The sequence below is a fragment of the Onychomys torridus genome, chromosome 1 (assembly GCF_903995425.1).
Source record: "Onychomys torridus chromosome 1, mOncTor1.1, whole genome shotgun sequence".
In the NCBI taxonomy this organism is placed as follows: domain Eukaryota; kingdom Metazoa; phylum Chordata; class Mammalia; order Rodentia; family Cricetidae; genus Onychomys; species Onychomys torridus.
In genome coordinates, this window is record NC_050443.1 from 99,160,523 (window position 1) to 99,182,718 (window position 22,196).

Genomic DNA, 22,196 nt, shown 5'->3' on the forward strand with positions numbered 1-22,196 from the left:
GAGGGGTGCTGCCTACTGGCTTGCTTCCCATAGCTTGCTCAGTCTACCTTTTTATAGAACCCAGGATCAGCAGCCTGGGGATGGCACCACCCACTGTGGGCTGGGACTTCTCCTATTGATCACTAAATGAGAAAATGCCTTACAGCTGGATCTCATGGAGGCATTTCCTCAGCTGAGGCTCCTTCCTCTCTGATGACTCTAGCTTGTGTCAAGTTGACACACAAAACCAACCAGTACTCTGGCCTAGGAGTTCCCAGGGATTTCCTTGTCTCTGCCTTCCATCTCCCCACAGAGGAACTGGGATTACATATGTGTGCTACTGTGCTCAACTTTTACATGGGTTTGGGAGATACAAACTCAGGTCCTCATGCTTGTGTGGAAAGCACTTTATCCCATGAGCATCTCTCTATGCTCTGGAAATGTTTATTGGGCACATTATTGCCCTGTTCCCACACCACTCAGGAACCAGGATTGCAGACATGAACAGAGCAGCAGGGCATCTCCTGTGGGGTCTTTCACGAAGGGGGACAGTGTTCTAGCACACTGTTGCCATGTGACAAACCACTGCCAGGTCCAGCAGCTTGAATACTTGCTTTAGTTTGGAAATTCATACTTCTGTAGACAGACTCCAGGTATTTTTATCCCAGCAGCTGGGCTAATGGAGTTTTCATTACTGAGCTGAGATTGGGAAGCCAGTGAGAAGGTTCCCCGGCCTATTGTCCTTGGAAGCCCCAGGGACCATACACAGAGCACTTGGACAGTCCAAGACTTTTTTTTTTTTTTTTTTGCCTAGGCCTTTATGAGACTTTGAGGCCCTCAGCTGTCACATACCAGAAGCCTCTGTCTAACTCTAGCTCATAATTTACTGCATTTGGGGAATTACGTTCAAAGTTTTAGAGTCTATAAAATAGACAAATGTTGCACTTGATCGCTTCTGCAAGTTAGGTATTCTGTAAAATTTCATTCCTTAAAACAAATGACTCCCCTGCCTATGCTCTAGCATTCTAGAGTGCTCACCTGGGAGGGTTTGCGGGGAGGTGTGCTGTGGGCATGAGTTCCTTTATTGATGTTACTTTCTGGTCCTTGCTGGTCGCATCATGTTGCTGTTCAGGTTCAGGACTAGCAGGGCACACAAAGAGGGACCTCATTGAGCCTTTTGCAGGGCAGCAGCTACATAAAGCTGAGGCAGTAGGACTTCAGTGCTGCCACTCTGTGCTTCCGCTCTTCACTCAGCCTTTAGAGCAGCGGTTCTCAACCTCCCTAATGCTGCAGCTCTTTAAAACAGTTCCGCCTTTTGCGGTCACACCCCCCCCCCCCCAACCATCAGATTATTTTTGTCGCTACTTCATGACAGTAATTTTGCTACCGTTATGAATCGTAATGTAAATATCTGATACGGAGATGGTCTTAGGTGGCCCCTGCTGTGGAATGTCTTTCTGTATGCTGTGAATATGTGCTGCTCTGATTGATTGATAAATAAAGCTGTATTGACCTATGGCAAGGCAGCTTTAGAGGCAGGCAGGAAATTCAAGCAGATAGACAGGAAGAAGAAAGAGAAAGAGAGAGAGGAAGGAGATGCCAGCTCACCGGGAGAAGCAAGATGTGAAAGTATTGGTAAGCCACAGCCACATGGCAACTTATAGATTAATAGAAGTGGGTCAAGTTATAGGAGCTAGCTAGCGAGAAACCTGAGCCATTAGCCCACACAGTTTGTAAACAATATTAAGCCTCTGAGTGATTATTTTATAAGTAGCTGTGGGATTGAGGGTGAGAGAGATTTGTTGTGACTGCAGGCCAGGCGGGACACAGGAAAACTTCCAACTACAGGCCCCTGTGAAAGGGTCACTGGACCCCAAAGGAGTCGTGACCCACAGGCTGAGAAGCACTGCTGTGGAGTATGGAGAATCATCTGGAGTGTGGCAGGCTGTGCTCTGGGATTTCTCCTGACATTATTTCAGATCTGGCTCAGCCCCTTAGTGGTTGGAGGGCCTTGGGTTCGCAACACTTTGGTTTCAGCCTCAGTTTCCCCATCTGTAAGGCGAGATCACATGTGCTTTCCCCACAGGGCCTCAGTGCGCTGGGCCCTACCACTGTCTCTTCTCTCTTGTCCCAGGCCTTGTTCCTGTATGAGCTTCTGGAAAAGACCACAGAAAGGCCTGAGGAGATCCTGAGGTAGGGCAGGGTGATAGCCTGGCCTCAACAACCCTGCGAAGCTTTCTGTAGGGAAGCCTGATTTCTGAAAAGGGCCCTCTGAGCTGTGGGAAACTACCAAAAACCAAGGGAGGGCCAGTGGGATGGCTCAGTGGGTTAAGGCACTTGCTGCTAAGCCTGATGACATGAGGTCAAGCCATGGAATTACATCGTAGAAGAAGAGAGCCAAGTCCTGCAAGTTTTTCTCTGATCTCCACATGTGTGCCATGTACATGGGTGTTAGTGTGCACACACGCATGCACACACACTAAATGCATTAAAGAAGTTTTTTTTTAGAAAGCAACTTGAGGAATATTTTTGTCTTAGCTCACACTGTCAGGGCTCCAGTCCTTCATGGCAGTTCACATCATGGTGGGCCTGGAAACAGAGAGGGAGACAGGAAGTAGCCCTTTTCCCAAGGACTTGCCCCTACTGACCTACATCCTCTACCTCTAGTCTACTTCCTGTTTCTAGACTCTGCCAAAAATAACACTTTGCAGACCAAATATTGAAATGCAGAGCTTGCCGGGACATTGGAAATCATGATTTAGTGCTGCTTAGTGCTCAGCCCAAGTTGAGTGGAGTATGCCTTCTTTGGCTCCTTTCCTCTTTCCTCCCTACCTACTTCTCAGAGGTCCTCGTTTTGTTTCCCAGTGCTGGGCAGCTGGTGAAAGGCGTGCAATGCTCACACATCGATGCCATGAGTGCCCATGTCTTCCTGGCCCACTTCCAGTATTTCGAGGACAACTTCTCCCTGCTTTCACCAGATCAGGTACCCTGGAGTGGTTTCCTGCTTCCAGCTCTCTCCTGATGCCAGGGCTGGGCCTGGATGGACTGTGGTATCTAAAGATGTTTCTACCAGAATCATACAGATCTATTATGGAACTGGCTAGAACCAGATATAGAAAACATGTCCTCGCCCAGCTTTCTGGGCAGATAGCAGATCTCATTGCAGGTTCCCTTAGTTCTTATCTGTGAGCACAAAGACCTCTGTGTCCCTTCCAGTACATGTGACATAAAAACACATGAACCCACACCAGCTTCCTCTCTCTCTGTATATACTATATCAATCTCTGTTATTAAATCAAAATAGTTGCATAAGGGCCAGAAAGATGCATCAGCAGGTAAAGGTGCTTGCTGTCAGGCCTGGACATCTGAGTTCAGGATCCCTGGACTACACATGGTGGTAGGAGAGAACTGATTCAAAGTTGTCTTCTGTCCTCTAAATACCTGCTGTGGCACACTTGCTTATACACCTCAATGAATAAATATATGAAAAGTAAAAACGGTCATATAATATTCTGTTCTAGTCCCGTGCCAGATGTTTGACTTCCTATCAATGGCTGTTAAGATGCTATCTCACCCAATCCTAAACGAAATTGTTCTCATACTTAATGTATACATTCACCTTATTGCTATCTCAGTTTTCTCAGCTCTTGGTGTCAACGGAGTGGTACTTACACTCTGTTACACAATGGACACTGTCTGTGTTTGATTTTATTATTGTCTGGCTAAGTTCCCTGTGTTGACCTTGCAGGTTAATTGTTTGGCGTGGAAATACTGGGAAGTCTCCAGGTCTTCCTTGCCACCATTCCTCTTGGCTACCCTTCCGTACGTGAGCATTGAGCCCCTTTCTAACTCAGCCACCAGACGAGGGGGGGGTCCCCAGACTTTGCCATTCTTTCCCTCTGGGCTTTGTTAAGGAACCAGAGGCAGGGTGGAGAATGCCTTAGACATCTCAGGACCTGAGAGTCTGGGATTACGTGTGAGCTCTGAGCAGTCAGTGTTCCACATGGACCCTAAATTGGAGCGTGATGGGAAGGAGACTTGCTTTCAGACATGAGGCACATCTGTGGGAGCAGTCATGCTTACAGGACGTCTCTGGGTGGTGTCTGGTGCTGATGTGGCCTCTGGTCTCAGGGGACAGTGCAGAACAGACACTGCTTTCCTCCATCCTCTGGTCTCTCTGTAGGTCCCGCTTCCTGGCTTCAGTTCCCACCTCTCACTGTATGCGTTTTCTGACCAGCTTGGGGAAGAGACACTTGGACAGCCTGGTTTTAGATTCCCATAAAAGGAGTTTGGTTATCAGGAAGGTACAGCAGTGTCTGGTAAGAGAACATCCTGGGAGACACTTTTCCTAGTGCCCCGTTCCTTCAGTGTGTCTGTGGTCACCTCAGGGAGCTGTGGAGGGAATCTGGAAGTGTGTGTCTGTGGCGGACTCAGGGAGCCGTGGAAGGGACTTGATGGGATCTTGAGCCTCCAGTGATGCCTAGAAGTCTGACTTGTGAGTCTCAGAGTCAGCCATTGGTTCTGGAGACTTCCACCTCATAGAGAGAATGCTGGACAGCTACTGTGGAGGACTGGGTTTTGTTTTGTTTTTTTTTTTTTGAGCTGAGGATCGAACCCAGAGCCGTGCACAAGCAAACACTCTACCACTGAGCTAAATCCCCAGCCCCTGGACTGAGTTCTTTTCAAGTCTTGCCGGCAACTGGCTCTGTGTTTTTGGCAAACCCTTCCTCCCCTCTGCCTCAGCATCCTCATGTGTAAGGCGGATGCCAAAGTACACCATTCTGCAGCTCTGTGGGCGTAAATTGGGCAATGCATTGCAGAATGTCAGGGCTTCAGGCATACTTGGGAACCAGGAAGTTTCTTTATCTTTACAGAGTATGAATGGTTGGTACTTATGGTTCCTAAGGCCTGTAACACTTAGCATAGTCCCTGACCCACAGCAAACATACACCCACGCTATGTTTGCCATTTTGAGAAAGGGCTCTGGAGGCTCAGATGCAGCTTCCCATGTCACACTAATATTACTATCTCATGTCACTGATGATGGAGCCCAGGGCCTTGTGCATTCTGGGTGAGTGCTCTACCATTGAGGGGTGTATCCTGCTCTTGGTTATCAAATATACAGTATCAATGATAACAGTCTCCATTTACTGAATGCCAAGCATGTGCTAAGCTGGAGGTTCCCAAGCACCTGAGGTCTGCTTCCCTGGGTGAGGGAAATCAGACTTGGTACCTACCTCGGTCTGTGGCGAGGTAGGTGATTCTGATCCTGAAAGATGCATGGGGTTTGGGGATGGGGAGTGTCCTCAACAGGTCGTGAGCTTGACCCCAGCTGGATCTCCCATCAGCTATTTTTGTTGGTTTCAGGATGGTGTCATTGCTGATGAGTACACTGTGGACATCGTGGGAAACCTCCTGTGCCATTTGCCAGCCACCTTCATTGAGAGAGGGATCTCACCCCGAGCTTGGGCTACTGCTCTGCATGGCCTCAGAGGCTGCACAGCTCTTAGCTCTGAGCAGAAGGCTGCAGTGAGGTCCAGGCTTCTGGAGCAGTGGGGGTAAGAGGGGCCTCCTGGGCTGCGGGGGTGTGGCAGGTTTGGTGAGCGTGACCTGGCTTGGCTGCTTCTACAGAGACCACCAGACTAGGATGAGAAGTCTCCACTGACTCCGAATATGTGACCTTTCTCCTTCAGGTTCAGATTCCCTGCCAAGAGGGAACAGTCATAGCTGGCAGCAGGCCTCATGTGGTCATCGCCAAGTCACCTTGGTGTTCGGAGTCGGGAGAGTTTTGAAAAGATGGTACTTCAGCATGGCTCATTGGTCCAGTGCTTGCTGTACCAATACAAGCATGAGGCCTGAGTCCAGTCTCCAGAAAATATGTTAAAAAAAAAAAGCCAGGTGTGAGCTGGGCAGTGGTGGCATACACCTTTAATTCCAGCCCTTGAGAGACAGAGGCAGGCAGATGTGAGTTCAAGGCCAGCCTGGTCTACAGAACGAGTTCCAGGGCAGCCAGGACTACACAGAGAAACCATGTCTTGAGAAACATATATATAATCTCACACTGAGGCTCACTCAGTGTGGAAAGGCATTTGCAGACAAGTCAGATGATCTGAATTCGGTCCTTGGAACCCACATGATGGAGGGAGAGAAAGGATTCCTGTAGGCTGTCTTATGACCTCACACATGTGCCATGACCTCCGCTTCCCCAAAATGTAAGAATGATAAAATACCCCCCCCCTCCCCAAAAGCATGTTTAGTATTTTTCTATCCTACTGTCTCTGCCTAGGCAGTCCCCCACCCCATGTCTCTGGTCACCACTGATGGCTTTGTCTGATGGTCAGGTAGGGGAACATGCAGTATCCAGCCTCTTCAAACAGGCCTCTTTCACATAGTAATATTCATGTATGTTTTCTTCTGGTCTTTTCAAGACTTGATAGTTCATGTCTTTAGCTCTGAACAATACCCCACTGTCTGGAGGTAGCTGGGATGGCTTGTCCAGTCACCAACTGGAGGGCATCTCCATGCCTTCCAAGTTTGGGCCATTATAATTAAAGCTGCTATAAATATCTGTACGTTTTCAAAGCTCTTGTGTAAATGCAGAAGTGTGCAGCTGCTGGGTAATAAGTGAAAGATGTATTTGGTTTTGCAAGAGATCATCAAAATGTCTTTCACAGAGGCTACTCTTGCACTCTTACCATCAATGAGTGAGAATTTCTGGTTCTCTATACTACATTTTGTTGTTGTTAAGATGATGGGCTGGTGAGATGACTCATGGAGTAAATGTGCTTGTTGCTAAGGCTGAAGATCTGCATTCGATTTCATGGATAATTTGGTGGAAGAAGAGAATTGACTTCCTCAAATTGTCCTCTGACCTCCACATGCTTGCTGTGGCAACAACCCTCCCCCCATAAATAAATGAGTGTAATAAAAATTAAAAAAGATATTGATACTGATGATGATGAAGAAGCAGCAGCAGCCTGGATCCAGGTGAATGTGAGCTCCCAGCAGCCAAGCAGATGTGTCCTTTCCCATGCAGAACTTCCTGCTGTGGAGCAGACATTTCAGTAGGACCTTACTGTCATTTGGTGCTGAGATGACAGCTTGTAAAAAAGGATTTATTCTTATTTATTTTTGCGTGTGTGTGTGTTCGGATGCCCATGGATTTCAGAAGAGGGCACTGGATCCCTTGGAGCTGGAGCTATGGGTGATTGTTAACAGCCTGATATGGGTGCTGGGACCCAAACTCTGGTCCTTTTCACAAGCAGAAAGTGCTCCTAACAGCTGATCCATCTCTTCAGCACCTTTTTTCTCCTGTTTTCAGTTTTTGTTGTTGAGACAGGATCTTGCTCTACAGTTCATGCTGGCCTGGAGCTAACTCACTAGGTAGCCCAGGCTGGCCTCAAGCTCATAATCTCCTGCCTCAGTTACTGAATGCTGGGAACAAATAGTTTGACAGCAGTAATTTTCACAGGTGTTTTGCTATTATCTGAAGTGTAAGCGACTCTTCCTGAAATGTTATTTTCTATTGTTTTCTGATTGAATGGTCTGGGAAAAGTTGCTTCATCTTTGGGCAGCTTTAGTATTTGCATCTGTGGAATGGGGACAGATGGGAGAGAAGAACCTGTGACAGTAGCTGGCACACGTGTGCTGAGTGTGCAGCAGCTTCCTTCTAAGGGACTGGAGATGACAGTGGCTCTTAAGGGAGGTGTGGTTCCCACCTTCATGGAGCTTCCCATCTAGTGGGATGATACTTTGTAAAAGGGATTGGGAGCCAGGCATAGTGGCACACTCTTTTCTTTTCAACATTTGGAGCTAAGAGATCAAGAGTTCTAGCTGGGGCTGGGCTATGGAGTGAAAACCCATCTCTAAACCAACCAACCAACTAACCAACCAACCAAAAACCAAACACACAGGAATATGGACTCCTTGACCTCCTCAAGGAGGACCATCAATGCTAATTGGATTTTAGAGATGTCACCCAAGATAAATTTCAGTGTAGAAATTTATGATCTATCTAAGTGGGTTCTGAGTTGGTGCCAAGTTCAAGAGAATTTTATTTTTATTTGTTTGTGTAAGACAGGACAATTATAGTAATTTAGTCTTTTGTTGAAGAAGGTAAGGGAAGCACTGTGTTATGTGACAGAAACTAGGAAATTCAATTCAAACAAAAGAGTAGGCGTTCTTTGAGTTCAGGAAGAGAATGGCTAGAGAATTCCATGGGTGAAACTCTGGGAACGGATCCATGGCCTCAAATGGTGTTATTATAGGTATATTCCTCCCATCCCTCAGCTCAGCAGGCTTGGTATGGGCCTCATTTCCTCCATGTGATGACAGGATTGCTCTCTGGTACCTTCTTTCCTGGGATAGATACCAGAGAAAAGAAAGAGCCTCATGGTAGTTGGAGCAAAACTCTCAGAACCAAGCTCTGATTGGTCAGTTTTACCAAATGCCTATTTTTTGTTTGTTTGTTGGTCAGAGAAGTGAGAAGACTTGATTGAAAGCCCTTCTAGGTTTGGAGGATGGTGGGATGGGAGGGCATCAGATATCCACCATGGCATGCCTTTTCATTTTGCTTCTTGTATCTCTTCCCAGACCTCCTCAGAACTGGACAGCAGAGACGACGAAGGACGTGGCACCTTTCTTAGCATTTTTCTCAGGAGAGGAATTGCACACGATCGCTGCAAAGGTATCAGTGTGCAGTATATGAAGAAGGCTGAAGGGATCTGAAAGGGAGAGACAGTATGGCTGGTTAGAGCTTCTCAGGTTTGCTGGTGGAGTCTGCAGTTCTTGAAACTTCTACCAAGTCTCAGAGAGCTCAGCGATTTCTGGCTTCACCTCAAATTATCCAAGGCTCTAGGAAAGTAACTGAGTTTGGACCTGGATGCACTCTAGACCATTTTCACACAGAGGTAGTCAGTACAGCTGCTGTCCCTCATCTGGCACTCTGCTATCTGTGAACACCTCGTACACATGCCCATTCTAGTTCATATACCTGCAGGGGTAGAGTTCCATGAACACACGCCTATAATAAGACAATGACTCTTTAGTGTATGGACTTTAGATGTAATGTAAGAAAGTTGAAATCGAGCCGCATGCAAAGTAAGCATGAACCCTGTGTGCCATGCTCTGCTGCGTGCCTTCTCTAGCTGTGAGCAGGTTATGTAGAAGAAAACATAAAAGGAGGGAGGCAGTTGGACTCCTGGTTTTGGAGGGTTGGTCAGTTGGCCCTGTGTGCTTGGAAACAACACGGTGGCAGGAGTGTGTGAGGGAGGTCTGCTCTTCAAGCCTGGCACACAGAGAGCAAGGTAAAAGAAATACAAGAAGAGACCATGGCAGGATATATCATTTACGGATATGTCCTCAGTGACTTACTTTCTCCAACTAGACTCTGACTCCTGCCTTTCCACCACCTCCCAATAATACTGTCATGGGGTGATCTATTGATTAGGCTGAGCCCCCATGATCTGATCACCTCTGGAACCTCACAGCCCCACAAAGGTGAGCATCACTAATCTAGATGATTCTTAACCTACTCAAAGAGACAATCATGGTTAATCACCCCAGTGACAGCAGAGTCACACAGTCTCAGTGGCATCAAACAGTACAGGGTTGTTTCTCTTTGTCTGCATCCTAAGTCGGCTTCTGGGGCTGCTCACTGTTCTCCTCACAGTGCAGGGCTCATTTTAGAAAAAGGAATCTCATTCTCCTAAGGGCTTTGGCTGGACAGTTGCACACCCCCAGCAAAGGCAAATCTGCTTCTCTGGAGGCGGAGAACAGCAGTCAGCTCTAGGACAGGTCACACCCTGTGCTCTCATACCCATGGACAGATCACACCCATGGACAGATCACACCCATGGACAGATCACACCCATGGACAGATCACACCCATGGACAGATCACACCCATGGTCAGATCACACCCTGTGCTCTCACACCCATGGACAGATCACACCCCGTGCTCTCACACCCATGGACAGATCACACCCATGGACAGATCACACCCATGGACAGATCACACCCATGGACAGATCACACCCTGTGCTCTCACACCCATGGACAGATCACACCCATGGACAGATCACACCCATGGACAGATCACACCCATGGACAGATCACACCCATGGACAGGTCACACCCTGTGCTCTCATACCCATGGACAGATCACATCCATGGACAGATCACACCCATGGACAGATCACACCCTGTGCTCTCACACCCATGGACAGATCACACCCTGTGCTCTCACACCCATGGACAGATCACACCCTGTGCTCTCACACCCATGGACAGATCATACCCCTTGCTCTCACACCCGTGCTTGCACACAGAAGCTTGTTTGATGGGGCCTGATAGTAGGGCCTGCCACCCAGTGCCACATACTCACAGCACATATGTCCAGTTATAGAACAAAAAAACCATCTTTTTGGTGTCTAGATATATAATTATAAGCACTAGATATACAAGTGTTATATGCAGATCTGATCTTTTGGAAAAAAATCACTTATGAGGTTGTAAAAGCCTTCTATCAACATGGTAAAATCTCAGAAACAGCATGGAGTTATAAAAATCCCTGCGCTGCAAATGATTAGGATACTCAGCACATGAATAAATATTAGCTAAATTAATTTTGAGCATGTACAAAATAAGAATGGTTTAGCAGTGTGCATGAGAATGGTTTATACCAAATTCAGGGTTGTTGTTACATCTAGGAAGGCGCAAGGTGGGAGGGTGAGGGATGAGCCTGTCAGTTATGTCTGTGATGTTTTATTTCTGAAGCTGCAGGCAGTGTGGGCATGTGGGTGCTTTGTTGGATTATTCTCTGTGCTTTTAAAAATAAAACAAGATATACATACTTCTGGTTAAACAGATCCTGAATGTCCCAGAGGCTCTTGGATGAAAAGCAAGCCCCCCACCCCCGTTAGAGGTAGTCTCTATTCCCAGACTCCTCAGCTTCCTTTCAGAAATCCTCACCCGTGTGTGCATATACATCCCTCTTAAAACCAGAAAATGAGAAACCCGAAGCATTTGGCTATGCAATTTGCATTAAAAACCAAAACAAAAACAAAATGTAACTACAAGGGTCATTGGTGAAAGGCGCTTGCTGCCAAGCCTGAAGGCCTGAGCCTGAGCTCGGAGACCTACAGGGTAGAAGGACAGAACTGACTCTCTAAAGTTGTCTTCTGACCTCCACACATGTGCATCCCCCAAATAAATAAATAGATTTTTAAAAAGTAAAAATACCATTAATACAGTTATGAGGGGCGGGGAGCACAGGAGACACACATCCTTAGGTGATTTCCTCACTGAGCAAACATTGTAGATGAGAATGAGGAGCACAAACTGATAGCAACACATGGCAGCATCTTTTGGGCACTGTTGTTATGTGGCCCAGTGACTGAAAATGTTATCAAGCTAGACTTGGCTATCCTTTCAAAAACAACAAACAAGCAAATCTTCATTCCTTCTTTCTTTCCTTTCTTTTTTCTTTTGTGTGTGTGTGTGGTGTGTGAGTGTGATATGGATGTGCGTGTGCGTGTGTGTGTGTGTGTGTGTGTGTGTGTGTGTGTGTGTGTGTGTAGGTCAGAGAATAGAGGAATCAGTTCTTCTTCCACCATGTGGATCCAAGAGATGGAATTCAGTCCTCATCTTTGGCAGCAAATGCCTTTACCCAATGAGCCATCTTGCTCATCTGGCTTTGGCTGTCCTTTTATACAATGGCTTAACAATAGTCTTCCCACATACCTGTGAGACCATTATTGTACCCATCGTCCATTCTTGACTGAAGTGTGATTGGTTAAACAGTGTGTGAGTGCTGTAGAACCTTGGTGCATGTAAGAATGCACTGGAGAGATCTGTCTTAGTAGCACAGGCTTGTAATCCCAGCACTCTGGAGGGTGAGGTAGGAGTATCTCAAGTTCCAGGTCAGCTTGAGCTACATAGGGGGAGGCTGTGAATGGGGAGTGTAGCTGGAAGTTTCTCAGGTCCCACCTGGCCCTGTGGTCAGACAAATCTCTCTCACCCACATCCCAGAGCCACTTGGTCCCAAGTAAACACACAGAGGCTTATGCTATTTACAAACTGTATGGCCTAGGGCTCAGGCTTCTTGTTAGCTAGCTCTTAACTTAACTCAACCCATTTCTATTAATCTGTATGTTGCCACATTGCTGTGGCATTACCAGTCTGCTGGCATCTTGTTGCTCCTTGGGCGGGTGGACTGGCATCTCCCCCCACTCCACCCTTCTTTGGCTGGTCTTCAGTTTAAATGTGCCACCTAACCTTATCCTGCCCTGCTGTAGGCCAATGCAGCTTTATTTATCAACCAATCAGAGCAACACATATTCACAGCATACAGAAAGACATCCCACAGCAGTGGAAGGGGGGTGGGTGGGTGGGGAGATAGAAATAAATAGATAGAGCCCTAAGGAGACTCTGGAGTGGTCACCACCACTGACTCAGTATCTATGGAGTTGAGACCTGATTGTATAATTTGTAGGCATTTCTTCCATCCATCCAGGGTTGAGAACTGCAGGTGTGTCCTGTGACTCTAATTCTGAAAGAGGAGGTCCTCAGCAAGGCACTTTCTCGGGGCTAGGCAACAGTGAGGCAGGGCATTGTAAGAGAGCCTGATACATTTTCTGGTCTCATGCATGGGGCTCCCAATAATATCTCAAGTCTCAACAAAGTGGATTATTTCCATATACCTTCCCCAGGGTCACTGAAGCTCCCTCATTGCTAGCCTATACCTAGAATTTATATGTAACCCTCCTCTGCCTATTTATTTTTATAGTGTATGAGTGTTTTCGCTGAGTGTAGGTATATGGTGGCATGCCTGGTGCCCGAAGAGGTCAGACAAGGGTGTTGGATCCCCTGGAACTGGAGTTTTTGCAGATAATTGTGAGCCATAATGTAAATGCTGGACCTGGGTCTCCAGCAAGAGCAGCCCCCGAGGTTGCCCCCTTTGAAAAATAATAAATAGAAAGCTAAAATCTAAAATAGTATTGGACAAAAGATGTATGCAAACTTACATTTTTTGTATATATCGGATTGCTTGGTGATGACATGCCATTCAACTGGAAAAACTCACATGTGCAGCCTTCTACATCTAGTCCAGCATTAATTTTCATCACTATCTTTGGAAGTCTGATGGGTGGGAAATGATGGACACCTGTTATTTAGTGTTTGTTGTATTGCTCTATAGAATCAAGTATCATTTTGGTAGGATTCCTTATTAGAAATAACAGTTGGGTGAGGGATTAAATTTATACAACAAGCTATTATGAAGAAAAAAAAAAGCCACCTTGAGGCATTAAGTAGTGTTTCAGTTTAAACTCTGAATTAAATGTATCTCATCCCCCCTTTTAACTCCAGTTTCCCGATATCCTACAACAAACAGCTTCCAAGATGGTTGGGATGTTGCCCCCTAAAGAATTCCTCTGGGCTGTCTTTGAGTCTGTTCGGAACAGCAGTAATGAGAACCCCAGCCTTGACCCCACCTTTGGTGAGTGTTTCTAGGGTGTCTGACCCTGCGTCTATGGTGGCATTGTTTTCTGTGACTTGACAGAGTGTCCTTCTCGGACAACCGGATGAAACATTTGTATAGCAGTAGAATGACAAAACCCACAGGCCAAAGAATGACAGCTGTATCTGAAATCAGGTGCAAGGCTTGACGTTTTGATGGGTGAACATCTGACAAGCATTTCATTAGGTTAGGCTTTGTTTTGAAGATTTATTTACTTTTATTTTGTATGCATGGGTAATTTTGCCTGCCTGCACGCATGTACCACATGTGTACGGTGCCTTCAGTGACAAGAAGAGGACGCTGGATCCCTTGGAACTGGGGTCACTGATGGTTGTAAGTTGCCACGTGAGTGCTGGCAATTGAACCCAGGTCCTCTGGAAGAGCTAGTGCTCATAACTGCTGAGCCATCTCCCCAGCCTCAACTTGGCTTATCTTAAAGGATCAATATAGCTCAGCAGCTTACTGGTACAAGGGTTTGAATTCTGAGCTTGTCACTTCCTGGCCCTGTGACTTTCTCTAAGTTCTTCTGACTCTCAGTGTCTCAGGTTTCCCACCCTTTCTTTCTTAATAGACAGGGTTTCTCTCTGTAGCCCAGTGGCTGGCAACTCCCTGTGTAGTCCAGGCAGCCTCAAATTCCTATTCCTCCTGCATCAGCCTCTCTAGGGCTGGGGTTACAGGTGAGAGCCACCATGCCTAGCCGTGCCTCAGGTTTCATTCACCCTCTCAAGTGGGGCAGTGTGACTTTCTGGACTGGAGTGGGTCATTGTGAGGGTTAATGACTTTAACCAGGCTGCAAAGGGCTGGGCATGTAGGAAATGATCAGAAAGTATTTCTTCCTCTGCTTCCTGCTTTGGAGACCAGGCTGGGCTTGAACTTTCAATCCTCCTACCTCAGCCTCCTGAGTACCACGATTGCCAGGGGTGTCACTGTTTTTTATAATCCGTACTGAGTACCTGGCAAATACAGACTCGTAGCTGGCATGAGGGGATTGGAGTTCGTCAGAACTCGCAGCAATAGTGGTGGGGACAGTGATAGCTGGCAGGTGTGGTTTACTTGTTTATTTAGAGTGAGACTTCATTGTGGCAGGCTTGCTTTAGGGTCACCTGCGCTCTGGGAGCGTACCCTTACCCATACTCTGTAAGGAAGCCCTATAAACTCCTTGCTTCCCCAAGTAGGACTTGTCTAGACTCGCACACTGCTTTGTGTTGGAACCCTTTAAGGAAGGGCAGCTGTTTGTTTAGGTCTCAGTAGGAAAGGAGGATTGCAAGACAGGCTTTCTCAGTGACCAGTAGCTCACAGTGTTGGCAAGACCAGGTAGTCAGTAAGGTCCAGGGATGCCTCTGGCTCTGCTTTCCCGGCGCTATGATTACAGGCATATACCATCTGCTCGGTTGCTATACAGTGAAGCCTCTTGGTGGATGGGTACAACCAGGTTATTACCATGAAGGGCAGAGGCAGGAGCCTTTGGTTTCCTGCTGTTAGTGTTTACACCACCCTGCCTCTTGTGAATGAATCCGGCTGGTGAAGATTGTTGTTTAAGAAAGCAACTAACATTTCCTACTTGTTCTCTTTCCTGGGTTACCTACCTCCCCACATCGCACATGTTCCTCAGGTTGCCATGGAGTTGTGGCTCCCTCTTCAGATGATATCTTCAAGTTGGCTGAAGCCAATGCCTGCTGGGACCCTGAGGTCCTTCTCTGCATGGAGGAGGACACTTTTATCAGGAATGTGGAACTGTTAGGGGCCGTGAAGGGTTTTAGCCGACCTCAGCTGATGGTCCTGAAGGAGAAGGCAATCCAGGTAAGCCTACCTCAGGGAGGAAACATCAATAAAAAAAGCAAGCAAGTACCAGCATGCAACCCCATCTTTTCTGCTTATGAACTCTTGAGGCCCTGCACCTGTATCACTTGGTTGAAATTTTGTTGCCTCTTAGTGATGTGGCCATGATATCCTCATCTGAGAAATGGCAAACTGTTCTAGGGCAGAGGCAGAAACAGATGATTTGTGTCTCAGCCAATCAAGTTATGTACATATTCTGACCTAAACTGCTTGTAAGAGAACCCCAACAGTTGTCTGCAGCTGGCCTCCCAGCTGCTGCAGATTCATCTAAAAGCAGGAAAAGGGGGTGAAAGGGACTGGAAGTAGTTTGTCATTGTCATTTAAAAAAATCGTCTTTAATCCCAGCACTGGGAGGCAGAGGCAGGCAGATAGATCTTTGTGACTTTGAGGCCAGCCTGGTCTATATAGAAACTCCTGGACAGCCAGGGCTATACAGAGAAACCCAGTCTTGGAACAACAAAAACAAAAACAAGCAAATCCCTTTGAGGGTCTGGGGAAATGGTTCACTGGGTAAAGCACTTTCCTTGTGAAGACTGGAGTTTGGAATCCAAGCACTCAAGTAAAAGCAGGTGGCCCGAAGGCCCAGTATAATCCCAGCCCTTGGGAGGCAGAGACAGAGGGATGCCTGGAGCAAGCTGGTTTAGCTCAGGAAATCACATCACTGAACTCAGGTTCAAGTGAGAGACTCTACTTCTCTCTAATCAGTGGCGAGAGATCGAGAAAGACACCTGATCCCAACCCTTGTACTCTACAGGCACATGCATATACACTCACATCCACTCTCCACATACAAGTACTCACACATATGTGGACACACACACATGCCCCATGGGCACACACTCAAAAGTTCCAAGAACATTATAGCTGTTGCGATCGGAGAATAATCCAGTTACCCTCATGGGATAGAGGAGTTGTTAAAATTACATTTATGTTTCTGATTTTTATGTAGGCAACCCAAGCTAACAATAGAAATGTCAGAAAATGTGGCTGAGGAGATTGTCCTGTTGGCAATGTGCTTCCTATGCAAGCATGAGGGCCTGAGTTCCATGCATAGGATCCATGGGAAACATTCAGGCATGGTGTGCAAGCTTGTAGTCCCAGAGCTAGGAAGTAGAGGCAGGAAGATTCCCTGGGGGTTAATGACCAACCAGCTTAGGTGGTGAGCTTCAGGCAAGGGTGAGAGACCCTGTAAGATATTTAACCTACATGCAATTTAAGATGGATGGTATCTGAAGAAAGACATCTGAGGTTGACCAATGGCCTCCACTTGGCCTTGCATACACATGCACCTGCTCACTCACACATATCTGCACACACATGAACACACAAACACACAAAAGAAAATATAGTCAGAAAATAATAAAGAAGAATATTGGTGATAATGTTTTTACCAGCCATTGTTGATATTTTGGGACCAGTTTTGAAGTGTCACAGATTTGTACATATGGATAGAAAATATATAGATTTCATATGTGTACTACATGTGATCACCCTTAGTACCTATGGAAAGCTGATTACAGGACCTCCACAGGTACTAAAATCCACAGATGCTCAAGTCCCTTATGTAAAATGGTGTGGTATTTGCAAAGAGCCCACTTATACAGTACATTGTAAATTCCATTTAGGTAGTTGTTATAATCACTTAGAGTGTCCCCTAAGCAATCTGTTCCAGCAAGAGAAATGTTCAGTCCATTTGTAGTGTTTTTGGTGGTGCTGGGTCTAGCAGCCAGGGCCCTCCACAAACAAGGTGAGCACTGTACCACTGAGTGCTAGCTACAGACCCAGATGTAATTTATAAAAGAATATTTTTAACGTAGAGGTTGTTGTGTCTGCAGCTCTCAGAACATGCAGATACAAGATAGCTTGGTTCGCATATGTCTGTTGCAAAAATGATATCACACTCATTATTCAGTAACTTGTTTTCCGCAAGCAATGTGTTTTTCTGTATCAGAAAGATAAATATACATCAGTGTTTTGTGACTGGTCTTTATTTAGCTAGTCATTAAGCTTTGGGTTCTCTGAATTTTTTATAAATGCCTCATGCCAGCCAGCTTTCCGTTGTTGTGACAAAGTGCCCAAGTCAAGACAGCTTAGAAGGAGGAAAGGCTCATGTGGACTCGGTGTCAGAGGCTGCAGTCCATGGTTAGCTGGCTCTTGGTTTGGGTCCGGGTAAAACAGAACATCAGGGTAGAGAGGGCGTGATGAAGCATAGGTGTTCACTCATGGCAGCCAGGGGAGGGGAGTGATGACAACAGACAGACAGACAGACAGATGGAGGCTCTCCAGTATCCTTCAAAGGCTTGTGCCCACATGACTTTCTTCTTCCAGTAGTCCTTACATCTTAATAGTCCATTTGGCTATGAGCTCATCAGTGGATTAATTGCTCAATGGGGTTAATGCCTCCATGGCCCAACCACCTCTTAGGAGTACCACAAGCTGAAAGCCAAGTCCTCAATGCATGAGCATTTGGGGGAATGCTTCATATTCAACCCCTCAAAAGGCCTTTGTACATGTTTAAACATATGGCTCTGAGCACTGGCCTCAGTTTGAAAGACTGTCAACTTCTACATGGCTTTTGGCATGAACTGGTACAAAAAGCTGTGTGTGTGTGTGTGCGCGCAATTCACTCTATGTCTGTTTCAAATACTGCATTTCTTTGGATTGTTATAAAATACCTTATGTTGATTAACTTATAAACAACAGAATTTATTCCTTACAATTCTGGTAGCTAAGAAGTCTATGATCAAGACACTGACAAATTCAATGTCCAGTGAGGGTGAATTTCTCTTCGGTGACCATTTCCTCCAGCATCTCATACAGTGGAAGCAGGCAGAGAGCTCCTGAGGCAGAAATTCTGTTTCTGAGGGTGGAGGAATTTTCTGATACCTTCACATTTGGGATTAAGTCTCAGTGATGGATTTTGGGAGGCTATCAAGTATAGAACATAGCAGGTGATGTCACTAACATTTGGTCTGGTCTATTTTTCTCCTACCTAAAGGTTTGGGACCTGCCCTCCCACTGGAAACAACACCACATTGTCTCCCTGGGACACATTGCTTTGGCTCTCAATGAGAGTGAGTTAGAGCAGCTGGACCTCAGCTCCATAGACACCGTAACATCCTTGGGAGAGCAGACAGAATGGACCCCAGGACAGGTGGGTAGATATTCCTGGGTCTTTTAAAGATTCTTGTTCCCAATGGGTGGTGGTGGTGGTGGTGGTGGTGGCGGCGGCGGCGGCGGTGGCACAAAAAAAAAAAAAAAAAAAAAAAAAAAGAGAGAGAGAGAGAGAGAGAGACAGAAAAGAAAAGAAAAAAAGATTATTGTTCCCTCAGTTGCTTATGTTTGACTGTATCCCTGGACAGATTTATAGTATTTATAATAGTTTCTTTTGTGTTCTTGCTAATATTCCATCACCATTGTAATTTCTCAGTCTTTTAAAAAAGAGATTTATTTTTATTGTTAAAAATGTGTGTGTGTGTGTGTGTGTGTATGTGTGTGTGTGTATCATGTGTGTGAAGGTATAGTTGGAGGGAAGAAGATGTCATCAGGTCCTTTGAAGCTGGAGTTTCAGGGGGTTATGAACTGCCCAATGTGTGTGATGGGCATTGAACTCTGGTCCTCTGGAGGAGCAGCAACTGCTCCCAACCACAAAGCCATCTTTCTAGCCTCTCTTAGCCTGTATCTATGGACTGATTTTTCTCCGAATTAAGAGTTATGTGTATTTGAAAGCCTAGTAATTTTGCACTTGATCTGAGCCAAAGGCAGGGAAACATGGCACTTAGGAATTTTGACTGATTGATGGGCATTGTGAACTTTGCATTATTAAGAGTTTGGTTTAGTTATAGTTCCTTAAAAACACCAGGCTTTGCTTGATTTATGTGTTTGCAGATAATTCTTATCTATTTGTTGCATTCTTTGGAACTTTATTGGGGTGAAGTGATCTTTATTCTGTGGTTAATGTACTTCCTTCATTGAGATACACGTTTTCTAAGGAGTCCATCCATTTTCCATGGATATCAAGGTATCTCCACTCTGCTGGCAACTCCACGTGAAGGTTGAGAACTGCTTAGCCTACCACCTTCTGCTGGCTCTTGCCCTCTGTGTGGTTTCATTCCTGACATCCTGATGCCCAGAAATCAGGACTCAGTACTCAAGAAGACATCTTTGCTGATTGCTAGAACTCTCTCCGTACAATTTTTCCTCTTCTTTCTTTGCCCCTGAAATGAGAGGTGTTTTGGTCTTCCTGAACTTGGGCTTCTCTCTCACCTTTTTGTATAATTATTTATGGAAAAACCCAGACTGTCAGTTCTCTGAGGTTGCTCTTATGGGAAGAAAACATTCTAAGAGTTTGATTTCATTTCTCTGGGGACTATCTGTGATATTTACACTGGCTTAGGCTAGATCCTGGGTATAGAAATTGTATCCATAAAAGATGACTAGCACATATATTTTTTCCTTAAAAATATATAGTTACACATGCATGTTTCATCACATAATAAATATGTATTGAATAAATGAATGCTAAGATACTCTCATCTTCTAGAGGTCAGGAGACATGGATTGCTACTTGGTAAGTGCTGAGATTTGAACTAGTGGGGAGAGTAGCTTTCTAGGTTTGTTTTTTGGCCTTGGATCTATGTATTCAGTGCAGCTAGACTACTGGGATCCATCAGTCTTTCTTGCCTTCTGATGTGGAAAGTGCCTCTGGGGGGCAACTGTTTCATGGTCACCTTTACATGCTCCCTGGTTGTTCAATATTTTAATGTCACTACTTCCTGTATTTTGTTCAGTTTTCTAGTTGTTTGTGATGGGTTGAAAGTCTTTTTGGTTGTTAATCTCCTGTGAGCTAAAGAAGCCCCAGAATTTTAGTTTTGATTCGATGAGGCATTTGGAGTATCTAGTCCTAAGTGCCTCCGTGTTAGCTTCGTTCCTGGTCATCTATCCCTCAGTGGTTATTTTCAGCACTAGGTTTACACACTACCTAATTAGCAGCTCCATCAAATGTGTCTCTGCTTCATTTATTATATTAGAAAGCCCTACCTATTGGTGAAATTATTAAGGCCACTCCACATAGTTAAAAGGGAGGTTTATTTTGTTGGGTAACTTAAAAGTGAATGGATAGTTTATAGAGTCTGGGAAAGGCGTGGCACAGTCCAGCGGTGTTCTCTGGAGAACTCTGCTCGGTCTACCTTCAGCGTCCAGGGTCCAGGAACTAAGAGAGCCTGCACATCTGGAACCCGGGTCTTCGGTGTCCTCTCTCAGCTCCGCCTTGTAGGCAAAGCCTCAATGTGGGTTGGAGCTTCCAGGTCAAAGCTGGAATGGCTACCCACTACACCTTCCACTAACTCCACTCATGTAGTTGTTCAGCTGTGAGCAGTTACTCCTATCTGGGGTAGAATATGTTAGTTGGTTATGCCTGCTACAGTGAGCAGAGTCTTGTCTCTAGGACTGCATGGTGATCTGAGATAGGGAAGGGTCTATGGAAAGCAGATTAACCCTTCCCATGAAGATCTTCAATCTAAGTTCCTAAACCTGTAAATACAATTTGTTCCACAGTAGGAAGGGACTTCACAGATGTAGGTCATGTAAAGATCTTGAGATGGAGGCTAGACATTTGCTGCTTTTGCAGAAGACCTAGTTCATTTCCCAGTATTCACAATGTATGGCTTACAACTTCTCCTTACTCCGATTCCAGGGGATTTGATGTCTTCTTCTGGTTTCCACAGGTACTTGCACACATATGGTGCATGCACATACACTCAGGCACACACCCATACATGTAAAAAGATTTCTGAAGATATTGAGATGTAAAATTATCCTGGTGGGCCCAATGTGATCATAAAGTGCCTATAAGAGGGAGCCAGGACACCACAGCCATAGAAGATTCAGCAATGAAAGCAGATGGAAACAGGGGTTTTGAGGTGCTAGGCTGATGGTTTTAAAATGGAATATGTGGCCATGAATTAAGGAATGAACTAACCAGTAGCTAGAAAAAGCAAGGAAATGCATTCTCTCTAAAGCCCTCAAATGAAACACAGCCTACGGATTCATCTTAGGACTTAAAGACTCCAGAACTACAAGTGAATACACCCATTTTCCCACCAGGATGGTGGTAATTTGTAACAGCAGTGAGATAAAACTAATGCAGAATAGTTGAAAAAAGGAAAAGTAGTAGTGTTATTAAGCCAAGGGGGATGGGTGTTGGGCTCTTCTCTCACTAGGTTTCTGGAATGATGTCTCATGATTTTGAGTGGCACCTTTCAAATACAGCATGGTGTGAATCATGCCTTGCCTGGAGCAGGGCAATATGGAGATCCTGGCCGTGAGAATTAAATGAATTAAAAATAAAATGTGTTGAACAATGATGTGTAAAGGTCAGTAAAACAACTGTTGTATTAGTTACCTTTCTCGTTGTTGGAACATGACACCTGACGGGGAGCGATTTAAGGAAGGAAGGGTCTATTCTGGCTCCTAGTTTTAGGGGACATATTCCATTCTGGTGGGGAAGGTGTGGCTCCAGGGAAGGAAAGCATGGCTGCTGTAGAAGGCCAGCTGGTCACACTGGGCAGTCAGCAAGCAGAAAGTGGACAGGAAATCAGGTCAGCCAATAAGCTTGAAGGCTCACTTCCCAGTGATTCACTTCCTCCAGCAAAGCTCCACTTCCTGTAGGTAGGTTCCACATCTTTCCCAAACAGTGCTACAGCTGGGGACTGAGTGTTCAAACTGGTGAACCTGTGGGGGTATTTTACATTGAAACAACAGCTGCTTTCCTTATTCTTTTTACTATTGTCCTCAGCATCCGGTGTCACCAGAACCACAATCGCTTCCCTTTCTCTAAGTTGGTTTTCCTGTTTGCAGGA

General features: G+C 45.7%; 1 protein-coding gene across 1 annotated transcript in view; it reads left to right on the forward strand.

The window, feature by feature from the left end:
• Positions 1 to 22,196, forward strand: part of Otoa (otoancorin) — an 87,286-nt gene that overhangs the window by 54,067 nt on the left and 11,023 nt on the right. Inside the window, exons 16-24 of the mRNA XM_036180201.1 lie at positions 2,114 to 2,172; positions 2,845 to 2,962; positions 3,728 to 3,801; positions 4,163 to 4,298; positions 5,347 to 5,537; positions 8,572 to 8,665; positions 13,347 to 13,476; positions 15,110 to 15,297; positions 18,335 to 18,490. Coding sequence (XP_036036094.1) covers positions 2,114 to 2,172; positions 2,845 to 2,962; positions 3,728 to 3,801; positions 4,163 to 4,298; positions 5,347 to 5,537; positions 8,572 to 8,665; positions 13,347 to 13,476; positions 15,110 to 15,297; positions 18,335 to 18,490 — 1,146 coding nt within the window. The remainder of the gene's footprint in view (positions 1 to 2,113; positions 2,173 to 2,844; positions 2,963 to 3,727; positions 3,802 to 4,162; positions 4,299 to 5,346; positions 5,538 to 8,571; positions 8,666 to 13,346; positions 13,477 to 15,109; positions 15,298 to 18,334; positions 18,491 to 22,196) is intronic.